General features: G+C 38.4%; 1 protein-coding gene across 1 annotated transcript; it reads right to left on the bottom strand.

The window, feature by feature from the left end:
* Positions 1–1,417: 1,417 nt before the first annotated feature.
* Positions 1,418–5,014, bottom strand: LOC137948120 (transketolase, chloroplastic-like). The gene is made up of 7 exons (XM_068794074.1): positions 4,330–5,014; positions 3,839–3,929; positions 3,643–3,748; positions 3,259–3,541; positions 3,017–3,165; positions 2,771–2,924; positions 1,418–2,686 (listed from the first exon to the last, which is right to left on the bottom strand). Exons 1-7 carry the CDS (start codon positions 4,825–4,827, stop codon positions 1,727–1,729), a joined length of 2,241 nt encoding a protein of 746 aa, XP_068650175.1. The 5' UTR covers positions 4,828–5,014; the 3' UTR covers positions 1,418–1,726.
* Positions 5,015–23,148: the final 18,134 nt, after the last annotated feature.

Genomic DNA, 23,148 nt, shown 5'->3' with positions numbered 1-23,148 from the left:
GTATATTACTATTAAACTACCCGTATCCTAGTTACACTCAAAATCTAACTCTTAGAAATAAGTCATAGAGTATAAAATAACTAAAATATTTTTTTGTTGAATCACTTTTGTGATCATTCCTTCCATGAGAATTCTGTAAGACTCCGCTATAAGAATTGTTAGTCTGTGAGATTTCTTGCCATGAAAAGTCATGTAAGACTCTTCTATTTCTTCTCTTCAATAAGAGTCTATTGAAATATAAGAGAGATCGGCCTGGTCGATATTAAATTTTCAACACTCCCCCGTACGTTGCCATTTGTGGCTTGTGGAAACAGGTGGGAGTGAGACTCGAACTCAGGACTTACCTTGCTTTGATACCAAATTGAAACCAGTTACGCTAAAACCTCGAGGCAATAGTGAAGGCACAACATGAATATAAGAGGGATCGGCCTGGTCGATATTAAATTCTCAATAGAGTCAATAATCCAAGATGCGGAAGAAGCACAAAATCGAGTAGATGACATACTTGTGGTTGCAATAGTGGTAGAAGGAGGTGCTAAGAGGGGTGATGAGCATACTCTTCAATCGTTGAAAGACTTCAAAATCTTCTTTAGTGGAAGTTTTATTAATCTGGGAATTCACCTCCTTTCGGTCACTAACTTGGTTCATATTTGTTGGTCGGCCATGAAGCTTCCAACACTTGTTTCGTTCGTATGATTGAATAAACCAAAGTAAGTGGAAGAATGAAAATTTGAAGGACCAGACATTTTCTCCTCTACCTTGGCCTCTTGAAGTATTAGATGGTCCTCTTCCTTGAGAGATCATGACAGATGTTTCTGTGTGACCGGGATCTTGGGCTTTTGATTCTTCTTTGATAGTAACACACATATCATCAAAGGATATACTGTTTCAGATTGGTACTTGTTCATTTGGCACTATTTTGGTGGTACATTCATGATCTTAGATGCTTCAAAACTTTTTGCAGTTTCCTGTCATTTCCCTTGACTCCTCCTGCAACCACAACGCACGTCGTCTCCTTCCCTTGTACCAGTGCAGCGTAGGACAACCTTACTTGGAAGCTTTTATGACTCTTTATCGAGTCTCTTTTGATTTCGAGAGACCCATTTGAGATTGAATATTCAGATGCTTAAAAAAGTTTTTTTTTTGTTACTTGATGAGATGCTTGAGATCCGTCGAAGTGGCCTGGCCGCTTGTTCATTTCATGCAAATGTGACTTATATTTTATTGATGATCCTCGTTATTGGTTTAGGTAGAGTAATTCAAATGGAAAAGCTTTCAGCTTTCGATTGTACAATCAAACAGCAAATGCTTCTTCGATGTGGTTGTAAAAAGCACCCTGGGCAGAAAAGCACAGACAGATGGAAGATGAAACACCTCAAACAGTAGAATTTGCTGGCCAGAGGCAGACACAGACAGGAACGAAGAAGCACATAAAGAGGTATTTTTTCATCACTTCCGTAAAAATAGTGTTAACTGAAACAGATTCCAAACAGAACATGCTCAGGGGCTCGGTTCAATAAGAGCAAGAAGATACTATGAAAATGAAATTAAAACACAAAAATAAAGGTAAAGAGGGGGCTTTATTATCGTCCAAACACCAAAGACAAAATTCTCTTTAAACTGGTTTCTTCTCCAATGCCATTTCCGAATCTGGAGAGTGGGATCCAAATCCAAATGCTGCATCTTTTAACACAGAATGAGACTAAAGAAGCTGATCCAGCCTAATTTATAGTAACGTCTTGGCAGCAGCAATGACATTTTCTGCTGTTATTCCATATTCCTTGTATATCTTTCCTGCCGGAGCACTTGCACCAAACCGGTCGATGCCAATAGACTTGCCCTTGCTTCCGACAATCTTCTCCCAGCCAAATGTTGAACCAGCCTCAATACTTACCCGTGCAGGGACATCAGATGGAAAAACACTTTCCTTGTACTCATCAGATTGCTCATCAAACAGTTCCCAGGAAACAAGGGAGACCACTCGGACCTTCTTCCCTTCTTTCCTGAGTTCATCTGCAGCTTTAGCAGCTATCTCCAATTCAGAACCAGTACCAGTCAAAATAAGTTCTGGTTTGCCTCCAGAAGAGTTGTCAGAAATAATGTACCCTCCTTTCTCAACTCCTTCAATTGAAGTTCCAGCAAGCTGGGGAAGCTTCTGACGGGAAAGAGCAAGAACAGAAGGTCTTTTCCTGTTGAGAACCGCGACCTTGTAGGCCCCAGCAGTCTCATTACCATCAGCTGGGCGGAGCATCAGAATGTTAGGCATAGCTCTGAAGCTTGCCAAGTGTTCAATAGGCTGATGGGTAGGACCATCCTCTCCAAGTCCAATTGAATCGTGGGTCATCACATAAATGACTCCAGCCTCGGACAATGCTGAGATCCTCATGGCAGCTCTCATGTAGTCCGTGAAGACGAAAAAGGTTGCACAGTATGGGATGAGCCCAGGACTGTGAAGGGCAATGCCATTACAGATGGCACCCATACCATGCTCCCTAACACCAAAACGAACATTTCTTTCTGCAGGAGTGTCCTTCTGGAAGTCTCCAAACATTTTTAGTAGGGTCATGTTGGAAGATGCAAGGTCAGCACTTCCTCCAAGAAGGCCTGGCAGAACCTTTGCAAGTGCATTCAGGCACTGCTGGGACAGATTTCTGGTGGCATCTGCAGGGCTTTCCGGAGTGTAGGTCTGTGAACAAACATATGAAGAACTAGGTGATACGCCAGACAAATCCATAACATCATTCAGGTCATATGATCACAAAGTACTCACTGGAAGGGCCTTTTCCCAGCCAGCAGGAAATTCACCGTTAATGAGTAACTTTAATTCTGCTGCCTCTTCCTTGTACTTCTTTTCGTAATCTGCAAATTTCGCATTCCACTCAGCTTCAAGAGCTGCACCTGCTTCAACATGGCGGCTCCAGTGGCTACATAAGCATCATCAAGTACCCATCAATAAAACCGAAATGAATAACTAGCTTCACTTACGAGGGAGAAAAACCCTTCAAGTTGCACAAACCTCTTGACATCTTCAGGCACATGGAAAGGCTCATGAGGCCATCCAAGATTTTGCCTTGTGGCATCCACTTCTTTGGCTCCCAATGCACTACCATGCACACTGTATGAGTTGGCCTTGTTTGGGGATCCATAACCAATAGTGGTTGTCACCTGTAGTAAAACAATATAAAAAAAGTTAGAAGCTAGTGTCTTATTTTTTGTAATTGAAAAACTTCTTGAGGGACTTGTTTGAAGAGTCCACACCTTAATTAATGTGGGTTTGTCCTTCACAGCCTTGGCTTCTTCGATGGCGGCATGGATCTCATCGTAACCCGTGTTACCATTCTTCACCCAAATGACATGCCAGCCAAGTCCTTCAAAGCGGGTGTCCACACTCTCAGTGAAAGCAATATCAGTATCACCATCGATAGAGATATGGTTGTCGTCATAGAATGCAATCAGCTTTCCAAGACCCCAGTGTGCAGCAAGAGAGGAAACTTCATTTGAAATTCCCTCCATTTGACACCCATCCCCAAGAATAACATATCTATGATGATGGGAAGAAAGGTTTTAATAATTTGAAAGTGAATTACAATGGTCGAGATAAATACCAGAAAAAAAAAGATTTCCAGAGTACGAGGGATTTACGTATAGTGATCAACAATCACGTTGTCAGGTTTGTTGAAACGAGCAGCTAAATTCTTTTCAACCAGAGCCAATCCCACTGCATTTGCAATTCCCTGTCCCAGAGGGCCTAAATAAGAGAAAACACGTCAGGTTTTTCCATTTTTTTCCATTATTAAGCAGCAAGGGGTATGATCAATTTCAATGCAAAAGAACTAACCGGTGGTGACTTCAACACCAGGAGTCTCAAAATTCTCAGGGTGACCGGGAGTTTTGCTTCCCCACTGGCGGAAAGATTTCAAATCTTCTTCCTACAGATAAGTTGCAGGTAAGGGCGATTGGATTTACAAATAGAAAGTATATATTCATAAAAAGAAATTAGACTAAAGAAGTTCCCTTGTTCTTTCTCTTTTCATTTATTTTTCCTTTTCCTTGAGCAGAATCGCACCAGCAAAAATAGAGTGCAACCCATAAGAAAGTAAAATTGCGCAAAATGTAGATTATACGCAGATCAGCTGCTCCCGTTACGTATGGCAGTATCAAATTAATAATAGTAACAACAATAAAAGGCTTCAGAGAGATCAAAACCTAAGAAGATCAGTTGCCCAGGAATGAACTTCTACCCTAACTCTCCGGAGGACCAGAAGACCTACCCAGTACTTCAACTGATCAAATCAAAAGAGTTTGCAATAGAAAGAAAAGAATAGTTACCTTGACACTGTCGTAGCCGGCGAGATGCAAAAGTGCGTACTGCAGCATGCAGCCATGGCCGGCGGAAAGCACGAACCGGTCGCGATTGAACCAGTAAGGATTCTTGGGGTTGTACCTCATCACCTCATCGTAGAGTATGTGACCCATTGGCGCACATCCCATAGGCAAACCGGGGTGACCGGAATTCGCCTTCTCGACGGCATCAATGGCGAGAAATCTGATGGTGTTGATAGACTTCTCCACGAGGGCGGTCTCGGCCTTAGGCAGCGTATCGATGGCTGCGGCACGGACGTGTGCGTTGCGACCACCGATCGGAAGCTTCTGCCCCTTGCGGTAGAACTGCGAGGAAGAGGAGGAGGCCTTGAGGGCCCTTCCGGCGAAGGTACTGACGTTGAAGCCTGGAAGGGCGGCACGCTCGCCATGGGTGGAGGAGCCATGGCGTGCCGTAGCACGGGCAACGAGGGCATGAGAGACAGTGAGGGAGGAGGAAGCAGCCATGGCTGCTGCGGGGAAATCGGAGGGTAGGCGAGGAGAGGAAGGAGTAGTTCCGTTCTTTGTACAGATTTGAGTAGGGGTTGATTGGAGACGCTTTTAGGAGCAGAGAGCCTTCAGCCAACTGATCTAATCCTCTGCGGCAAGAGGGTATGGAGGAATCATCCAAGCCCTTAAAACAGGGTAGGAAATGACTGCTTTCAGTTTTTCTTTATCCTTTTCCATTTGTTAAAAAGAAAAAAAAGAAAAATGAATTTGCAAGGTGGCTCTTGCTACTGGTTCGATCCACACCATTGGTTTCTCCGGCCGAGTGGTGGTTCGCTTCCGCAATGGAAGCCCATTCGTCCCTGCCACCGTTCGTATTAAGCTCACATTTCAAACTTCAACAAAGCCGGTTTGTATTCTTACAATTAACCCAGGAAAAAGCCTTCCAATTTGCGATTTTTTAATTGAACTCGATTTGACCCATTCGAGACTAATCAGATACTGACTCGAATTAAGGTTGATTAGTTGAAAGCTCACCTGTCTGTCGATAAGAACGAGGAGGTTGGTGGAAAGCGAGCGCCGCGTGCCTGTGCTTCTAATTTCAAACCAGGAGCTTTCCTTGAAGCAAACAATTGAGGTAGGTAAGGACGATTGACGTACATATTTTACTCAATGTATCACGTTGGAATTTTGAGTTGGTGACGTGAATACTTTGGTAACCATTCCTGAGCTGGTTACCTTTTCTTTTCTACTTCAATCCGATTCTAAATATGTAGCACAAGCTTATAGATATAAAGATAAACGATAATTGAATTAGAGATAGGCTTAAATTAAAAATTGTACACAACTATGACATGTAGCTGAAAGAGTTGTAAAAACTACGGAGTGTGTTATAATTCTATAAATACTACATACCTAATCAATGAAAGAAACGACAAATTAATCTATGTTCTAATTATATATGGTATTAGAGCTCTCGATCAGCCCCCTCCCATCCCGACAGAGCTTTATTAGCAATCCCCCACCCCATCATTGTTGACCCGACTGGAGCAATGTAGCTCATCGCTGGAAACTGCCACTGTAGCCAAACCAGAGGGTCGTTGTTGTCGTTGCAACCTCTTTTCTCCCCGTCACAGGCTTTTGACCTGAGCCTTGATTACTCAAAACCACTACAATCACAACTACAGACTCGCCATCGTAGCCGGACCCGAGGGTTGTCTGAAGTCTCCGCCGTTGCCATTGGTACCTGGTTTTTTTCTCTCCCTCTTCTTCTCCGCTTTTCTTGTACAATCATAGTTGAAGTTGTAGCATGTCATCGTTTCCATTGCCATTGTTAGCTTCGACGATAGTCACGCCGACTGCTTCCAATGATTCTCGCCGGTGTCGTCCAGAATCCACCCCTTGTATCTTGACAGGACCACGAGAGAGACCTAAGTCCAAGGGAAGAATTTGTTTTCCCCTTATGCCTTTTAGCTCACATCCACCAATTATCTTTGCTAGAAACTTCAGATGGAGGTTATTCTTATTGGTTATGATCTCTACAAGTTTGTTGATGGTTCTTATCCTACGCCCTCATCCACAAAGACTGTCAATAGTCTCACTGCTCCCTATCCTCAATACCGTATATGGCTTCGTCAAGACAAGTTGATTTTTGGTGCTCTTATCTGCCCTCTCATACCATCTCTCATTTCACTTATCACTCATTCAAGGATCTCTCATAAAGTCTGGAATACTCTTGGCTATACTTATGCCCACCTCTAGTGGTCACATCAAGCATATCAAGGAATAACTCAAACATGCCACTAAGGGATCCTAAACAATTTCTAAGTATATGCACTTTATTAAAACATGAGCTGATGAATTTGTGGCCCTAGAAAAACCTATAGATGCAGAGGATCACACTGAGAAAATTTTGGATGGACTAAACGATGATTACAAACCACTTTTTAGCATTATCAATGGTCGTGACATGCCAATTTCCTTTGATGAATTGCATGGAAAACTCATCAATAAGGAAGTCTCGCTGTGTCTATCAAGCTCACTCCTCTCCACTTTCAACTTTTACAAATCCCATCAGTTCTCGCTACAATTTCGACAAGCCAAGTAAACGTAATCACCGACAACATGGGGCATCCTCCTACTGCCCACAGCCAGTTACTGCCTCAAGTCTCCCTAACACCGTCACTCTAGATGGTCGATCTCAGCATCGATCCTACCTAGAACATTGCCAATGGTGTCGTGAAAAATGATACATTGTTCCACAGTGTTTTGTCTTTCGTCAGATGCAACCTCTCCTGCCACCGCCCTAGGCTCCTCGCCAACCTCTTCACTGGCTACCTTGCTCTTCGGCATCATAGCAACCATGAGCACATCTTGCAACCGCCAACTCTCCTACTAGTTCTACTTGGCTTCTAGATAGTGGAGCATCGCACCATATTACCACCGACTTGAGTAATCTCTCACTTCACACTCATTATGACAGCACTAACGACATTATGATTGGTGATGACACCGGTCTTCCTATTACTCATACTGGTTACAAATTTCTATCTACACCCTCATGCAATTTTTCCTTAAATAATGTTCTTTGTATCCCTATCATGCAAAATAATCTTATTTCTATTTCTCAGTTTTGTAAATCTAATAATACTTCTATTGAACTCTTACCTACTTTTCGTGTAAAGGATCTTTGCATGGGAGCAACATTTTTGCAGAATCAAACTAAGGATGGTGTGTACGAATGGCCATCGTCCTTAGTCTAGCCTTTGCCAATAATGGATTTCTCCAGTGTCAAGACCACTTCATCTGCGTGGCATCATATCTTAGGTCATCCATCATCTACGATTCTCAAGCACATCGTGTTTACCTTTCAGTTAGATTTATCGCACCCTCTCAATTTTAACTTTAGTTGCAATTTTTATCACTGCAATAAAAGTCACAAATTACCATTCTTCCACCCCACCCTTGTCTCTTCTTCCCCTCTTTACATGATATTATCAGATGTTCGGACCTCTCCCATTTATTCTATTGGTGATTTCAAATATTATATTATTTTTGTTGATCACTTTACAAAATATATCTGATTTTACCCTATCAAACAAAAATCACATGTGTTTGATACATTTATCCGATTTAAATCTTTTGTTGAAAACTTCTTTGGTAAAAGGATTAAGACGTTATTTTTTGATAATGGAGGGGGAGGATGTAAAGGTTTGTCCTCTTTTCTGGCAATCAATGGCATCTCTCATCTTACGTCCTCTCCACATACACCTTAACACGATGGGTATTCCGAATGACGACATCGATTGTTGAAACAAGTCTGTCTCTTATTTCTCATGCCTCCATACCTCAATTTTACTAGTCATATGCTTTCTCCACTGTTGTCTATCTCATCAACCATCTACCTACTTCCACGCTTAACCTTCTTTCACCATATGCCAAACTTTTTGGCACTCCTAAACTACTCTAAACTCCTTAATTTTGGTTGTCTTTCTTAACCGTGGCTCAGGCCATATTCCTCTTCCTGTGTCTTTCTTGGGTACTCTTCCACTCAAAGTGCCTATTTGTGTCTTGAGTCCACTACCTTTCGTCTTTATGCATCGTATCATGTTAAATTTTTTGAGTCTATCTTCCCCTTCACTTCACTTTAGTATCACCTCAACTATCTATCGTTTGACACACTCTCCCATTGGTATTCATCTATGTCATTACTTCTGGTTACCGACACATCCACCGCAGCTTCGATCCCTACACCCTCAACAAGCTCCATTCATGACCTCGCACTTAACCCCACTTCAACACCAAACCTCACTCAACCTTCAGACGACCCACACTCATCATCCCTCCCTGATTCCTACTCTCCCTATGATATTGTCATTAGATCCAAGAATAACCTCACAGCTCATCCAAAAACTAAACCTCACAACCAACCGTGACTCAAGCTCTCATTGATCTCAAATGGCGCCAAGCTACGTATGATGAGTATGATGCTTTTGTTTGGAATGAGACATGAGAATTTGTTTCCTCATATACTTTGTAGAATCTGGTTGGTTGTAAATGGATTTTCATACTAAATATCTCTCTAATGGCTCTATTGACAGGTACAAGGCTCACTTAGTTGCTAAAGGGTTTCACCAGTGCCCCGAGGTTGATTATCCTGAAACCTTTAGTCCCGTTGTCAAGCCTACTGCTATTGGCATTGTTCTTAGCCTTACATTAAGTCGTGGCTGGTCGCTTCAACAACTTGATGCCAATAATGTGTTTCTCCAAGGTTCCCTATCTGAGGATGTCTTTATGGCATAACCATGGGGCTTCATTGATCGTGATCATCCCCATCATGTCTGCAAACTTTACAAAGTTATCTACGGTCTCAAGCAAACTCCTTGTACTTGGTATCATGAGTTGCTCCAGTTTTTCATCACCTCTGGCATCACCAACTCTCATGCAGACACATCTCTATTTATCTATCACACAGGTACTAATGTGTTGTATATTCTGGTCTATGTGGATGACATTATTATAATAAGAGACAATGATAAACTATGACAATGTTCATCCACCTTCTTGCTCAAATATTTTCACTCAAGGATCTTGACTTCTTGAAATACTTTCTTGGAATTAAAGTTGTTCCTCATTCTCAAAGATTATTTCTGTCTCAATGCCGATATATTTATGATCTACTTGCTCGTACAAGCATGACAAATACAAAACCTGTATCTACGCTCCTTGCCATGTCATCTACACTCACACTTTAGTCTGGTATGACACTCTCTAATATATTTGAATATCGAACTATTATTGGTAGTTTGCAATACTTCTTAGTCGCCCTGGCATTGCTTATGTGGTAAATAATTTATCCCAATTTATGCATTGCCCTAGTACTGACCATTGGGATGCTGGCAAACTATTGTTATACTATCTTTGTGGGACTTTGGATCATGGTATTGTATTACATCAACAATCTTCTTTGTCTCTCCATGCGTTCTCTGAAGTTGATTGGGTAGGAAACAAAGATGATTTCACTTCTATAGTTACCTATTTTGTTTACCTAGGTTGCAATCCTATCTCTTGGAGTTCTAAGAAGCAATAGACTGTGGCTCGATCCTCTACTGAGGCGGAATATCAATTTGTTGCAACCACTGCACCTGAGATCCGTTGGTTCTGCTCTCTTCTCATTGAGCTTGGTGTTTTTCTTCTGCAACAATCGGTGTTTTATTTTGACAATGTTGGTGTTATAAATCTGTGCTCTATTCCAGTCTTTCACTCACACATGAAACATGTAGCTTTGGATTACCACTATATTCGAGAACAAGTTCAAAGTGGTACTCTTTGGGTTACTCATATCTCCTCTACTGATCAGTTAACAAATGATGTCACCAAATTGCTTTCATGAACACGCTTCCTCTTCTTGAAGACCAAGATTGGACTCTTCACTCAGAGCTCCATCTTGCGGGGGTATGATACAGATAAAGATAAACGATGATTGAAATAGAAATAGACTCAAATTGAAAATTGTATCCAGCTACGTCACATAGTTGAAGAGTTGTAAAAGCTATGAACTGTGTTGTAATTCTATAAATACTACATACCTGATCAATGAAAGAAACGACAAATTAATCTATGTTCCAATTCTATAGAAGCATCAATAGACACTCGTAGATCCCCAATAGTCAAACTAAAAGTGGGTCTCAGTATCAGGCTCAATCTTTTGACAAATTTGAGCTGCCAATCATGCATTTACGCACATTGGTCTTTTTTCTTTCTAGGATTCTTTGATAGACGAAAGCACTTTCCAATGGGAAAGTTAAGCTTGAATTCCGTAAACTAGCTTATGAATTTGATTTTTACAACTCTCTAACAAAGACCCACTAACCAATAGATCTCTCATAGAATGTCGAAGAAGTTTTCCCCCTTTATGGCTTTGCATTTTGCAAGGGACATTTAGAACCTGCCCATAAACGAGTCAGACCATTAGGCAAGATAACACGATCAGCAAATCACTCTTGAGCCAAGGGGGATTTATTCATTGAATATTCTCTTCCTATCCCATCATTCTCTAGTCACATAAAAGAAAGGTGACTGGCATTTTTTCCACTTACCATTTACATTATTTTGATTCTTTTACAGTTTGCGTCTGAACTGTGAATCCCTTTACCTATCACAAGAAAGGGCGTCGATGCTCTTTGTAGCGGTGGGAATTTGTGGATGCATGCATATCGTTCATTGCCATTCCAATGTAGAATAATCCGATATGTGCTCACTCCCTAATATTATGATAGATAAATGTTGAATCATCAAAAAAAGGTAGGTATGATAAATTAAGATTAAACCAAATAAGAACCATTCATTGTTTGTGTGCTTCATCCAAAACATTGCGTTTGAGAAGATGAATTATCGGAGGCAGTTTTCAGAAATTTAATGGAATTTTCAGAATTATGAATGCTTGGAACATTCATACATGAGAAGAATTTCTTGCCTCTTTGTACTTTGTCTTACAATCTAAACGAGAAGAAGAGCATAAGCAAGCCCACAAGCTGCACTGATTATTCAAACAAACACCAACATTAATGCATGAAATAAAGAAAACAGAAAAGCAGCTATATACATTGTTGAAAACTGATTTCGGATCACCAAAATATGAACCTTTTGTAATCGTTGTTGTAACTTTGGTTCAACAACACAACTTGCTAAAAGGAAAAGATGAGTCATACTTAGAAGTTGAATAACATTTTTATTTTCTAGATAATACGTTTAGTTGGAAGACCAGTTGCCAAGGAAACACACTGAAGATCATTTGAAACCAAGCATGAAGGAGGATGAAAACCATAATCTGCTCTTCAGATTTGAAGAAGAATAAATCCCGGTAAGTTTGCACTTCAATTGGCATATGACCCAGGAAGAATTATGTGAAGATAGAAAAAGAATTGGAGAGAAAAGAGAGAAAAGTAGAGAGAAAATTAAGGCTAAGTACAACTTATACAATGAGGGAAAGATCAACTCACCCCGCCCACTTTTATTGCTCAGTTAAGTTGGTTTTATAAAAAGACTAAATTACCCTTATAAAGATATATTATACATAAGTTAAACACTTTTTAAAATCTCAAAATTTACATTTACATAATAAGCACACACTTTAGAGATATTAATCTAGACCCTTCTGTCTAACAAATTACAGATTTAACACAAACAATTACTAAAATACCCTTAATTTCTAACATTCACTCTCAAGTTAAAGTATATATGTAAAGCAATCCCAACTTGGTACAAAATTTATTGAACTATTGCTTTCCAAGAGCTTTCGTGTATATATCACCAATCTGCATTGGGGTAACTACCTTACCACTTATCACTACATTGATTACCACACTTAAGCACCATAGGTTCTTCAAAAAGCAAATTATAAATCTTCCAATATTGAATATATCTACATGAGTTGATTGTATGGGCCATTCAACGATATTGTCCTCAACAGTAGAATGTGCCACAACGTTTTGTTTTTTTATTGTTCCAACTAACACTATTTCATCCAACATATGTACAAAAACTTGTGTTGGATTTTTGTCCAAATTAGAGTCATCGTAATCTGCATATGAGTATACTTCAACTTTGAGGTGATTGTGAGGAATATATAGTAGCACTTTTCCTAGGTCTCCTTTCAAATATTGAAACACTCTTTGTTTTGCTTATGTCAGAATGGTTCTGTCCACTCTTGTTAGAGTTTGTGGTCTGAGTTAGGTACTTGGGCTTTCCACACCTTAAACGGCTAGTCTTTTCGGGTTGTATTGGCTAGGTATCTGACTCAGAATTCCGAAGTTAAGCGAGCCTGGGCAAGAGTAATTCTAGGATGGGTGACCTCCTGAGAAGTACTCTTGCCTGGGACTTTGACTCAGAGCTAGGCCCACCACAGCCCGCGTTCGTATCCCGTGAGAAGCGGTTCCAGAATGGGTGGGGCGCACCTTAAAAGGCTAGTTTTTTCGGGTTGTATTGGCTAAGTATCTGACTCAGAACTCCGAAGTTAAGCGAGCTTGGGCAAGAGTAATTCTAGGATGGGTGACCTCCTGGGAAGTACTCTTGCCTAGGACTTTAACAACTTCAAGATAAACTTTGCATGAAGATTCCATAAACTAACCAACCACTCTAACAGGGATAGCAATGTCAAGTCTTGTGACGGTTGCATATATAAACTATCCAACTAATCTTCTATACATAGTCTTGTCATTCAATAACAGCCTATCCCCATCCCACAAATTCTAACCAACCTCCATAGGATTTTCCATTGGTTTGGCTCCTAATAATCCATATTCACATAACATGCCACTAATATACTTCCTTTGTGAAAGTATTACTCCTTGCTCACTCCTAGCAACTTCAATCTGCAAAAAAATATTTTAGGGATGCAAGGTCATTGGTTTGAAAATACCGGCTCAAATAAGCTTCCACTTTCTTCTTCCCCTTGGTATCACTTCCAAACAATACGTGTCATCTACATATACCACAAGAACTACACTCCCAGATGCTAAGTAAAAAAAAAGAATGATAACAATGGCTCCACACAAACCAAAATGTCATAACAATTTTATTAAATTTATCAAACTAAGCCCTTGGCTCTGCTTCAAACCTAGATAGATTTACATAATTTACAAACTTTCTCATTCTCTCCCTAAGCAACATGCCTAAGAGGTTGTTCTTTAAAAATCTTCTCATGTAGATCAAAATTCATTCTTAATATCAAGTTCAACTAAGGACTTTCCCTTAGTAGAAGGAACAAAGATTAAAACTATATTGGTACTCATGCAACCACCAGAGAACAATATCAAATACATCTACCATATATGTTTGGGTATAACCTTTGGATACACAATGTGTCTTATATCTTTCAACTGTCTCATCAATATTGTATTTGATTGTATACACCTAAAAACAACCAACAACAGTAGCATTAGTAGGGGGATCAACCAATGTCCAATAGTAAGGCATTCATTTTATCATCTATAGCTTTCTTTTACCCGGGCAAACATAAGGTATCCTACACTTTATTAGGTATAGAAACACAGGATGATGAAGTATCAAATGACTGGAATGAAGGAGATAAACTATCAAACGGACATACTAAGAAATTGGATAATGAGTTTCATTCTTTAAAAAAACAAGAAGATGCAGATCATCAATGGTAGGATCTACAAGTATGGAGGAGGAGGATTCAACAATGTCAGAGGGGAGCAAATCTTCTTGTAAAACATCAAGTGGAGACAAGATACAAATCAAGGCTAATATACCAAGGAAGTTTCAACATATCCATTAGATTAATCGAAGTTCAAATCAAATTCGTTCATGGGGATTAAATCAAAGGATCAAATCAGAGGTTGAACCTTACATTAATTGAATCTTAGTGATTCTCTTTCCTTGTTGTACGTATAGTTGCATCGTTCTACGGACAAGCTCCCCTATACATTGACAAGTACCTCTTTGGTGCATTCATGTGAGAAGAGACATTTTTTAGTTTTCACCCAAAATTAATGAATTTCTTTTTGGTTTATAACCTATTACAAGAGAGTTCATCTACTAACTCTTGCTGCCTTAAAGCATTGGCCAAATGGCTATTATGAGCTTCATTAAGGGCAGCCACTTCACCCTTGAGTTTGGCAATTTCTTGCTTTAGAGTATCACATCAATCTTTATATTTTTCAAGTATTTCTTCTAGCTCATGCTTATAATCGAAACCGCTTACCTCTTCCAATGTGGTGGAATAATCATCTTCTTGTGCTATGAGTCCAATATCCCTTTCCTTCTCTTCTGAAAGGCTAATTTCTTGTTCCCATCCTAAACTAAGATCAATACCTTCTTTTTTTGTTCTTGGGATATTTGCTTGAGAATGGTGACCTTTCCTCAAGATTTGAGCATTTATTTTTTTATGCCTATCTTGCCACACTCAAAATAGACATAATTCATTTTCAATGATTTTTCTTTGTTACCTTTGTTTTGACTTCTTCTAAAGTTTTTCTTCATGTTATACTTCTTTTATAGGTGTCTAGTAATGAAGCTCACCTCAATGAATCTTTCTTCACTTAGACACTTACTCAAACCAGATTTTGTGTGAAGAGTAATGTTCTTCCTTCTAGGCTATTTTTTCCTCTCTCTTTTTTCCAATTCCATTTCATAAGTTAGGAGGATACCTAGCAACTTTTTTCAGTTCATAGTCTTAAAGTTGGCCTTTTCTCAAATAGTGGTCTTCCTCATGTCCCATGACTTTGGAAGGATCTTGAGAAATTTGCCATTTCTCCTATAGCAAAAAATCTCTTCACCAAGGATGTTCAACTCATTAGTAATATAAGTGAACCTAGAGTTCATGTTAGCTAATGATTCACCTTATTTCATTTTGAGTTTGTTGTATTGGGTAACCAATAGGTTAATTCTACAGTATTTGACCTAATAGTTTCCTCATGGGTCACTTCCAACTTGTCCAACATGTTCTTTACAGTTTTACTAGTGGAGCCTATCCAACTCGTTTGGTCCTAGGGAACATAAGAGTAGGTTGATGGCCTTAGAGTTGGTCCTAAGTTGCTCTTTGTCTTCACTAGAGAGTTCCCCGAATTCCTTGGACGCCTTTTCTCCATCAATCATTTCATGAGGATCAAATGGTCTATTTTTTGTGACATACCATATGTCCCAAGTCCATAGATTGAAGGAAGAACCCCTTCTTACCTTCAAATAAGCATAATTTGCTCCATTGAAGATTAGGTGGCAGTTGGTGGATTGCCCTATGGGGAGGAGCATCTTGTCTTAAGAACCCACTGAAATCAATTAAATGAAATCAAATGGAATATGGATTTCAAATGCTTAGGCCTATTTTGATACCAATTATTGACCTAGTTGGCAACTCAAGAGTGGAGTGAATTGAGTATAAATTCAAATTTTAAGTGACTTAGTGCTTGTACTGCAATTTAAAGCAAGTATAGAATATAAAGCAAAATTACACGAACACAACCACAAGGAGACCAAAATTTTTATTATCAATGTTCCTCTAGTAGTAATCACCACCTAGTAACATGTATTCCAAAAAATTTACAAATTTGCCCTGTAGGGAAAATTACACAGAGATTCACTAACTCTCTTTAAGCTAAGTATAATACCCAATTACATTTTACCCAATCTCCCTCAAAGAAATTTTGGCTCTACTAAGTACTCCTCTTCTAAATATCGGGTTCTAAAAAAACCTCTTTGAAAAGAAAGTGGAAGATACGAAAGAAAAAAATGAAGACTTACACAATTTATAAGAGAGAATCTTCCCTAGTGAGATCTACCCTTCCAATCCTTAGAGCACCCTATAAAAATATTTGGTGCTTAATGGAATAAGGAATATTAAGAATATCAAGAGAATGTTGAAGATTTTGAAAAAAAATTCCTAAAAAGGGTAAAAAAAAAAAAAAGTATGCAAGAATGATTGTTGAAATTTTTATTTGCCAATAAATGCTCAATAAATATTATCCAACAAGTGGGTGCCTGTTTATAATTTCCTAGTCGAACTATTTATTTTTTCCCTTTTTAAAAGAGTTGCAGAAAGACATGATCGATCATACATGATCGATCATAAATTTTGTTGATCGATCATTCAATCCCAACAACTAATTTTTGAGTTCTTGTGGCCTATTGATTGCTCAAGGCACCGATCAATCCCTCATGTTGATCAATCATGCCAAGTCAATTGATTGATCATGCTTTAAAAAATTGGCTAATAGTGTTCTGTATAATTAGATCATGCTTCTGAGGTTAATCGATCATGTTTTATAAATCTTGTCTAATAGTATTTTGTATGATTTATCATGCCTATAAAGGATAACGAATCATGCTTTATAAAATCTATCTGGCTGCATTCTGAATGACCGATCAAGCCTATACAGGATGATCGATTATACCTATTGCTAGTATACAAAGATGATTTCTTAGCATGATTTAGCCCATTTCTAAGGGAATTAATGTTTCTAGAGTTGACTGTCTTCTTGCAAAACTAGAGTTGTTGAGATTTTTCTATTTGATTCCAAAGTCTATGTATTCAAATCTTCGAACTCTCTTTCGTAGGTGCTTTTTCAAGATGACATAACATTTCATTTTGCATCAGATCTTGCAGATAGTTTTGTCAATTCTTCCTCGTATACCTTGAATTTGTGTTTTATTATCAAAATTCAGGATGCACTTCTTGTTTTCTCTGCAAATTTTTTGTTTGTGCCACCGCGGGATGGCGAGTTAATGGAGGGGAGATGACAAAAGAGGTTTTTGTCTCCTTCCAATGAAACGAGGTAGACAGAAATGGCAGAGGGGCTGCCGCGCGTAGATAACAGTAATTAGTTTTGAGTTTGACGTTTTCGTCCATATTGGTGGCATTTTGCTCCCAATTCCGGAGGTTGAAGACGGTCACGTTTTGGGTTTCAACCCGAAGAGTTCATGGAGTTTTTCTTTTTCTTTTAATCAAAACTCAGATTAGATTCACGAACATTCATATAGATCAACAATACCTACTCACTGAAGAAACCATTTATAGAGATTTACGTAATCATTTCCAATATTGGCCTCTTGTATCTGCATCTTCAACTTCGTCTTGGTCAGCCTGCTTCATCTTCACAGTGATTATCAGAAAATCCCATCCATTAATCCTATTTTTCACCTTACTGAGTAACTCCATTAAAAGGGTTGTTCTCTCCTAGCATCAGTAGCGGTTTCCCATGATCCTATCTTGGCTCTTCGTAGCAAGATATTGATCAAAACGAAATTCTCGTCGTTATCCAATTTTGCAGCTTGGAGTCTGTTAGCTGACGAAATTAAGAACTGAGAGGGGAGAAAACGGTTCCGGAAAAGCAATCCATCTTCTTCAACTTCCATGGGCTGGTAATGATGTCACAGCTCAGCCAAGTGGTGTCTATGTTTTCGTGCAGACATCTGACAATCATTTCGTTTCTTCCGAAAAGGGTTCTGAATTCTTAAAGATTGTGCTCATGGCGGACCCGGCCAAGCAAACAGACATTCTCTCATTCGGATGGAACTTGGAAGGAAGCGATAGTGTTGGTCGCCTGAAACCCTGGCAAGTGAGTTCTCTGAAGCATTCAAGTTGTCTACAGAAAATACCATTTACAAACTGTAATTTCTATAATGTTTCTGCTTGATTCAGAAACAAAACTAGAATTAAAACAAACAACGAGAATAAATCCATATGAAAGAATGATTGGATCGAGTGGGAAGGCATAATCGGAAGTCTCAAGAGTAATAAGATTTGAATGGTAATAAATTTCGTTCTACAAATCTGGAAGCCAATTTGATAAAAAAATGATGATCAGAGGGATGTTCGCCTTGAATCCGTTTGCTGCACGGACGAGTAAATGTCGTCCTTTTCCAGTCAAGTTCTACAGTTTTACTGCTACGTTTACAATGCAGATTGGACCCAGAATCAATTTCGCTCCAAAGTCCAGAGCATAGCGAAACAAAAATTGAAGAAAGCATAATGAAGATGAATTCCCACTTGCAATTCGTGAATCTCATCAAGGCCAGCCAGTGGGTGGACCACCGGAAGCCTCTGATTTCTCCCCGGTAAATCCATTTCCAACGGTACAGGGGAAACGAACCAGTTCCCAGTTGCTCCAGTTGTGGTTAAACGTGACGCCATCGACGCTTTTCCCCGTGAATATTGGTTTTCCCATTATCGACGGCAATTACTGAAAATGTTTCGTCATAATTGATCAATGGCGTCTGACAAGACAGTAAATGAGCAGAGCTGGATGCTTAAAGGACGACAGACACGGCAGGTTCTTTCTTCGGTGAATCGGCATCTGGCCGTTTACTGCTTTCGTTTCACCATTTCTGCTTCTCTCCCCATTCAAATCATAAATGCATTGCATGACAAATCTCAATTCTCTCTCCCCCGTTTTCTGAATCCCAACGAACAACCAGCGAATCCTTTATCTCCTTCAGATTTTCAATTTCTCTCTAAACAATGGCAATGTTGTGAAGTGTCAAGAGAGAATTTTTATTAATAAAATATTTTATAAATTTAACTTTTATAATTTTTAATTAATTTTTATTAAAAATCAAATGATAGATTTTAACTTGTAATAAATTAATTAAATATATAATAATGAAATAAATTAAAAAATACTTACTTTTATAATATCAAATTAATCAAATTGTTATTTTGCAATATCTAAAATTTTACTACTAAACTAGTAATTAAATATAATATTAATCATCAAAGGAAAGAATACTTTAATAGCCTTCTAGTCGTCATCGAAGGGAAACAAACTGTATTTGTAAAACCGGTCTTCTGCTTGAGATGGAATTGTTGAATATTACGTATACAAAGCAAGAATTCGGGAGTTGAAAATCAGTTTATACAAAAATAAAAAATGGCTTACAAATAGTTTTACAGAGAAAAAGAAAGTTCTTCCGTTTAACATTAACATCCTCCCTTAAACTGGATGCTTTTAGCAATCAGTTTACACCTGGATCCGAACAAACACCCAACAAATCGTGTATCTTCAAGAATGCGTCAAACTTTAAAGGCTTAGTCATTATATCTGACACTTGCTCCTACGTATGACAATAAACCATCTTTTATTAGCTCACAAAAGAAATGAAAACGAACATCAATGTGTTTGCAATGACCATGCATCACTGGATTTTTAGAAAACTTGACTGTTGAACTTTTATCACAATAAACGGTTGTGGAACCATGTTGACCATGACTGACCTTTTCCAATATCCTTCTTATCCATATTGTTTGACAGACATATGAGGTTGCAACAATGAACTCGACTTCAGTAGTGGACAAAGCGACTACAGGTTGTTTCTTCGAGGACCAAGACACTGTTCTTGAGCCCATCATAAACACATCACTTGAAGTACTTTTCGTCTCGTCTAAATCCCCAGCATAATCACTATCTATGTAGCCAATCATTTTCTCACTTCCTTCCTTCTTGTAGAACACACCAAAATTAATAGTACCTTTCAAATACCTTAATATCCTCTTTACTGCTTAGAAATGAAGTTTAGTAGGGCAATCCATGAATCTACTGATGAGACTCACTGCAAACATAACATCTGGATGAGTGGTAGTCAAATACATAAGACTTCCCATAATCTACTTATAGAAAGTATTGTCTATCCTTACTTCATCTCCATTTGCCATGACCTTGAATCTAGGAACCATAGGATTGCAAATTGGGTTGCACTTGTCCATGTTGAACCTCTCCAACACTTCCTGTACATATTTCTTTTGACTAATAAATATGTTATCTAATATTTGCATCACCTCAATGCCAAGAAAGTATCTCATTTTTCCAAGATTAGTCATATCAAATTCAAGCATCGTGTTTTTTTTTTAACTCAACAAACATAAACTCATCATTCCCAGTAAATATAAGATCATTCACATAGAGACACATAATAAAAATATTACCTCCATTTCCAGTCTTGATGAATAAAGTATGTTCATGGTGACATTTCTCAAATCATTCTTTCATAAAATAGGACTATACAACTATACCAAGCTCGTGGAACTTGTTTAAGTCCATACAAGGTTTTTTTCAGTCTTAAAACCTTCTGCTAATTGCCCTTCTATTCATAGCCAAGTGGTTGTTCAACATATACTTTTTTCACTTAGTTCACCATGCAAGAAGCTGACTCTACGTCTAGTTGATAGATTGTCCATTCCTTTAGAGTTGCAAGAGAAATCACCAATCAAATTGTATCTAACCGAGCTACAAGTGCAAAAACCTCAGTATAATCTACTCCATGTTTTTGAGTGTATCCCTTTGCGACCAACCGGGCTTTGTCCTTATCGACTTCTCCATTCTCATTGAGTTTTGTCTTATAAACCCATTTTACCCCAACCTTCTTTGCTTCAACAGGTAAGTCTGTCAACTCCCGCATATCATTTCTCTCTATGGCTCCTATTTCTGCATCCATTACTTATCTCCACTTCATACTTTTCACAGCATCGCCGAATGAGACTGGATCACTGCCTGCAAACAAAGCTTGGTATGCAGTATTTTCTTCCTCAAAGAGACCTTCTCCACTTTTGTAATCTCTCATCCAAGCCGGTGGCCTTCTAACTCTTTCTTCATTGCCATTACTTCTATTTTCTTCATTTGACTCATCTAAATGATCACCCTCTATATCTTCTGTTTATTTGTCACGGTGATCAACTTCAATGTTTCCTCCATTGTTATTTATTTAGAGAGATTTTTTGTCACTTTCTCCCTTGTCCAAATCAGCTATAATAGATTCTTTATGATTTTTGCTCTGATCCCAACTGTTTTTTTCTTCAAACCACATCTCTACTTACTATTATCTTCTGAGAAACTGGATCATACAATCTGTATGCTTTCATTTCCTCACTAACTCCGAGTATAATACATCTCACACTCTTGTTATCAAGGTTAGTCCTCTTATTATCAAGAATATGAACATGTGATATGCAACCAAACACCCCGAAATGATCAACTAATGGTTTAATTTTACTCTTAGCTTCTTCTGGAGTATGTTTTTAACTACTAAAGTTGGACTTTTATTCAGAACATAGACATTCCACTTGACTGCTTTAAGCCAAAAAGTTTTTGGAATCTTTCTTCCTGAAAGCATGCTTTGAACCATATTCATAATGGTTTGGTTTTTTCTCTCTGTAACTCCGTTTTGTTGTGAAGTATATTCTGCAATCAGTTGTCTTTGTATGCCATTTTCCTTACAAAAAATTGTAAACTCGTGTGATATAAATTCTCTTCCACGATCAGTTTGAAGACATCTTATATATGAACTAGTTTCTTTCTCAACGCAACTCTTATAATTCTTGAAAGTAATGAAAACTTCTGATTTATCTACCAAGAAATAAACTCAAGTTTGCGGCTAAATCATCAATGAAATTGATTAGGTGCATTTTGTTGTTGTTTGAAGTGGGGTTGATTGGTCCTTAGATGTTGACACACACCAGTTGAAGATTTTGAGAAGCCCTCCATGTGTTCTCTTTTGGAAATGGATCTCTGCGTTGTTTTCCTACCAAACAGTCTTCACATTCTGTCGAAGGAGTTGTGAATTGAGGAAGTCCATTCACCTACTTTTTTGTTAAAGAGATTTTAAGTCATTGAAGCTTAAATGCCCATATCTAGAGTGCAAAAGCCGAGTTGGATCCTCTGTAGGAGAAGAAAAACATATTTCTTCTTTTTGTTGTTTCTGGGCAGGTAAGATGAACATTCTATTTGAGGTTATAGCAGCCTCCATGATCAATTCTCTCAGGATTATAAATTTTACATTTTCCATGTTATATGAGAATTGCAAACCTTTTTTCTTGTAGTTGTCCAACACTTAGCAAATTAGTCTTCAGTTCTGGAACATAAAACACCTCAGTGATGACTTGCACAAGTCCATTCACCAGCATTCGTATGTTTCCTTTTCCTATCACAACCATGCTTGAATTGTCTCCCAACTTTATAAAATTGCTAAAATTTTCATCAAGCATGGAGAAAAACTCCTTCTTGCTACACATATGGTTTCTACAACCTGAATCAAGGAACCACAACTCCACTTTACTAGCTTCCTTGGAGTTCACTTATGCCATTAACAATATTTTTTTATTAACTTCTGCATAGTGTGCCTTTGTCTTTGTCCCCTTTGTTGGGCCTTTATCTTGAAAATATCCAAGTTTATGATTATTATAACACTCAATGGTAGACTTCTCAAAATTTTGCCTACCTCGTCCTCTCCCTCTAAATCCGCCACAAGTCAACTTCAATGTTTGTTCTTCCACAACATGACTATTCATGCATTGTTCATGCACTAGAAGATTGTTTTGTAGCATATCAATGGACAAAGTGTATAAATCATTAGGCTCTTCAATAGAACACACAACATAGTCGAATTTTGTAGTCATAAATCTTAGAATATTTTAAATGAATACAATATCCTCTATTTTCTCACCATAAACCCCCGTCTTGTTAGCTATAATAAGAGTTTGAGCAAAATATTTATTCACAAATTCTATTACCTTCATGTTGAGCACCTCAAATTGTACTTATCGGTGTTGTCCCCTTGTACTTTTGCTTCAAGGAGTCCCAAATATTCTTCAATGCAAATCCTTTAGCTTTATATATATAATTACCTTCTTTTATCCATATGTAAGTTTTGCCCGTTACTTCTACTAATCATAGTGTTAATCAAATTTTGGAATTGATCGTTGAACAAAACTACTCTTATTTGTCATTATTACTTTTTTATTATTTTATCATTTCTTTTTACGTCAAGGATTTTTTTCTCTCCTCGAAATGGGCGTTGCTCTTATCTCCTCGGAGAAGGCGCTGCTGTTCTCTC

Source organism: Aristolochia californica, unplaced genomic scaffold (assembly GCF_029961685.1).
Source record: "Aristolochia californica isolate CCGP_79_NKW_82.1479 unplaced genomic scaffold, dmAriCali1.0.hap1 SCAF_13, whole genome shotgun sequence".
In the NCBI taxonomy this organism is placed as follows: domain Eukaryota; kingdom Viridiplantae; phylum Streptophyta; class Magnoliopsida; order Piperales; family Aristolochiaceae; genus Aristolochia; species Aristolochia californica.
This window is presented reverse-complemented; position numbering and strand designations above follow the sequence as displayed.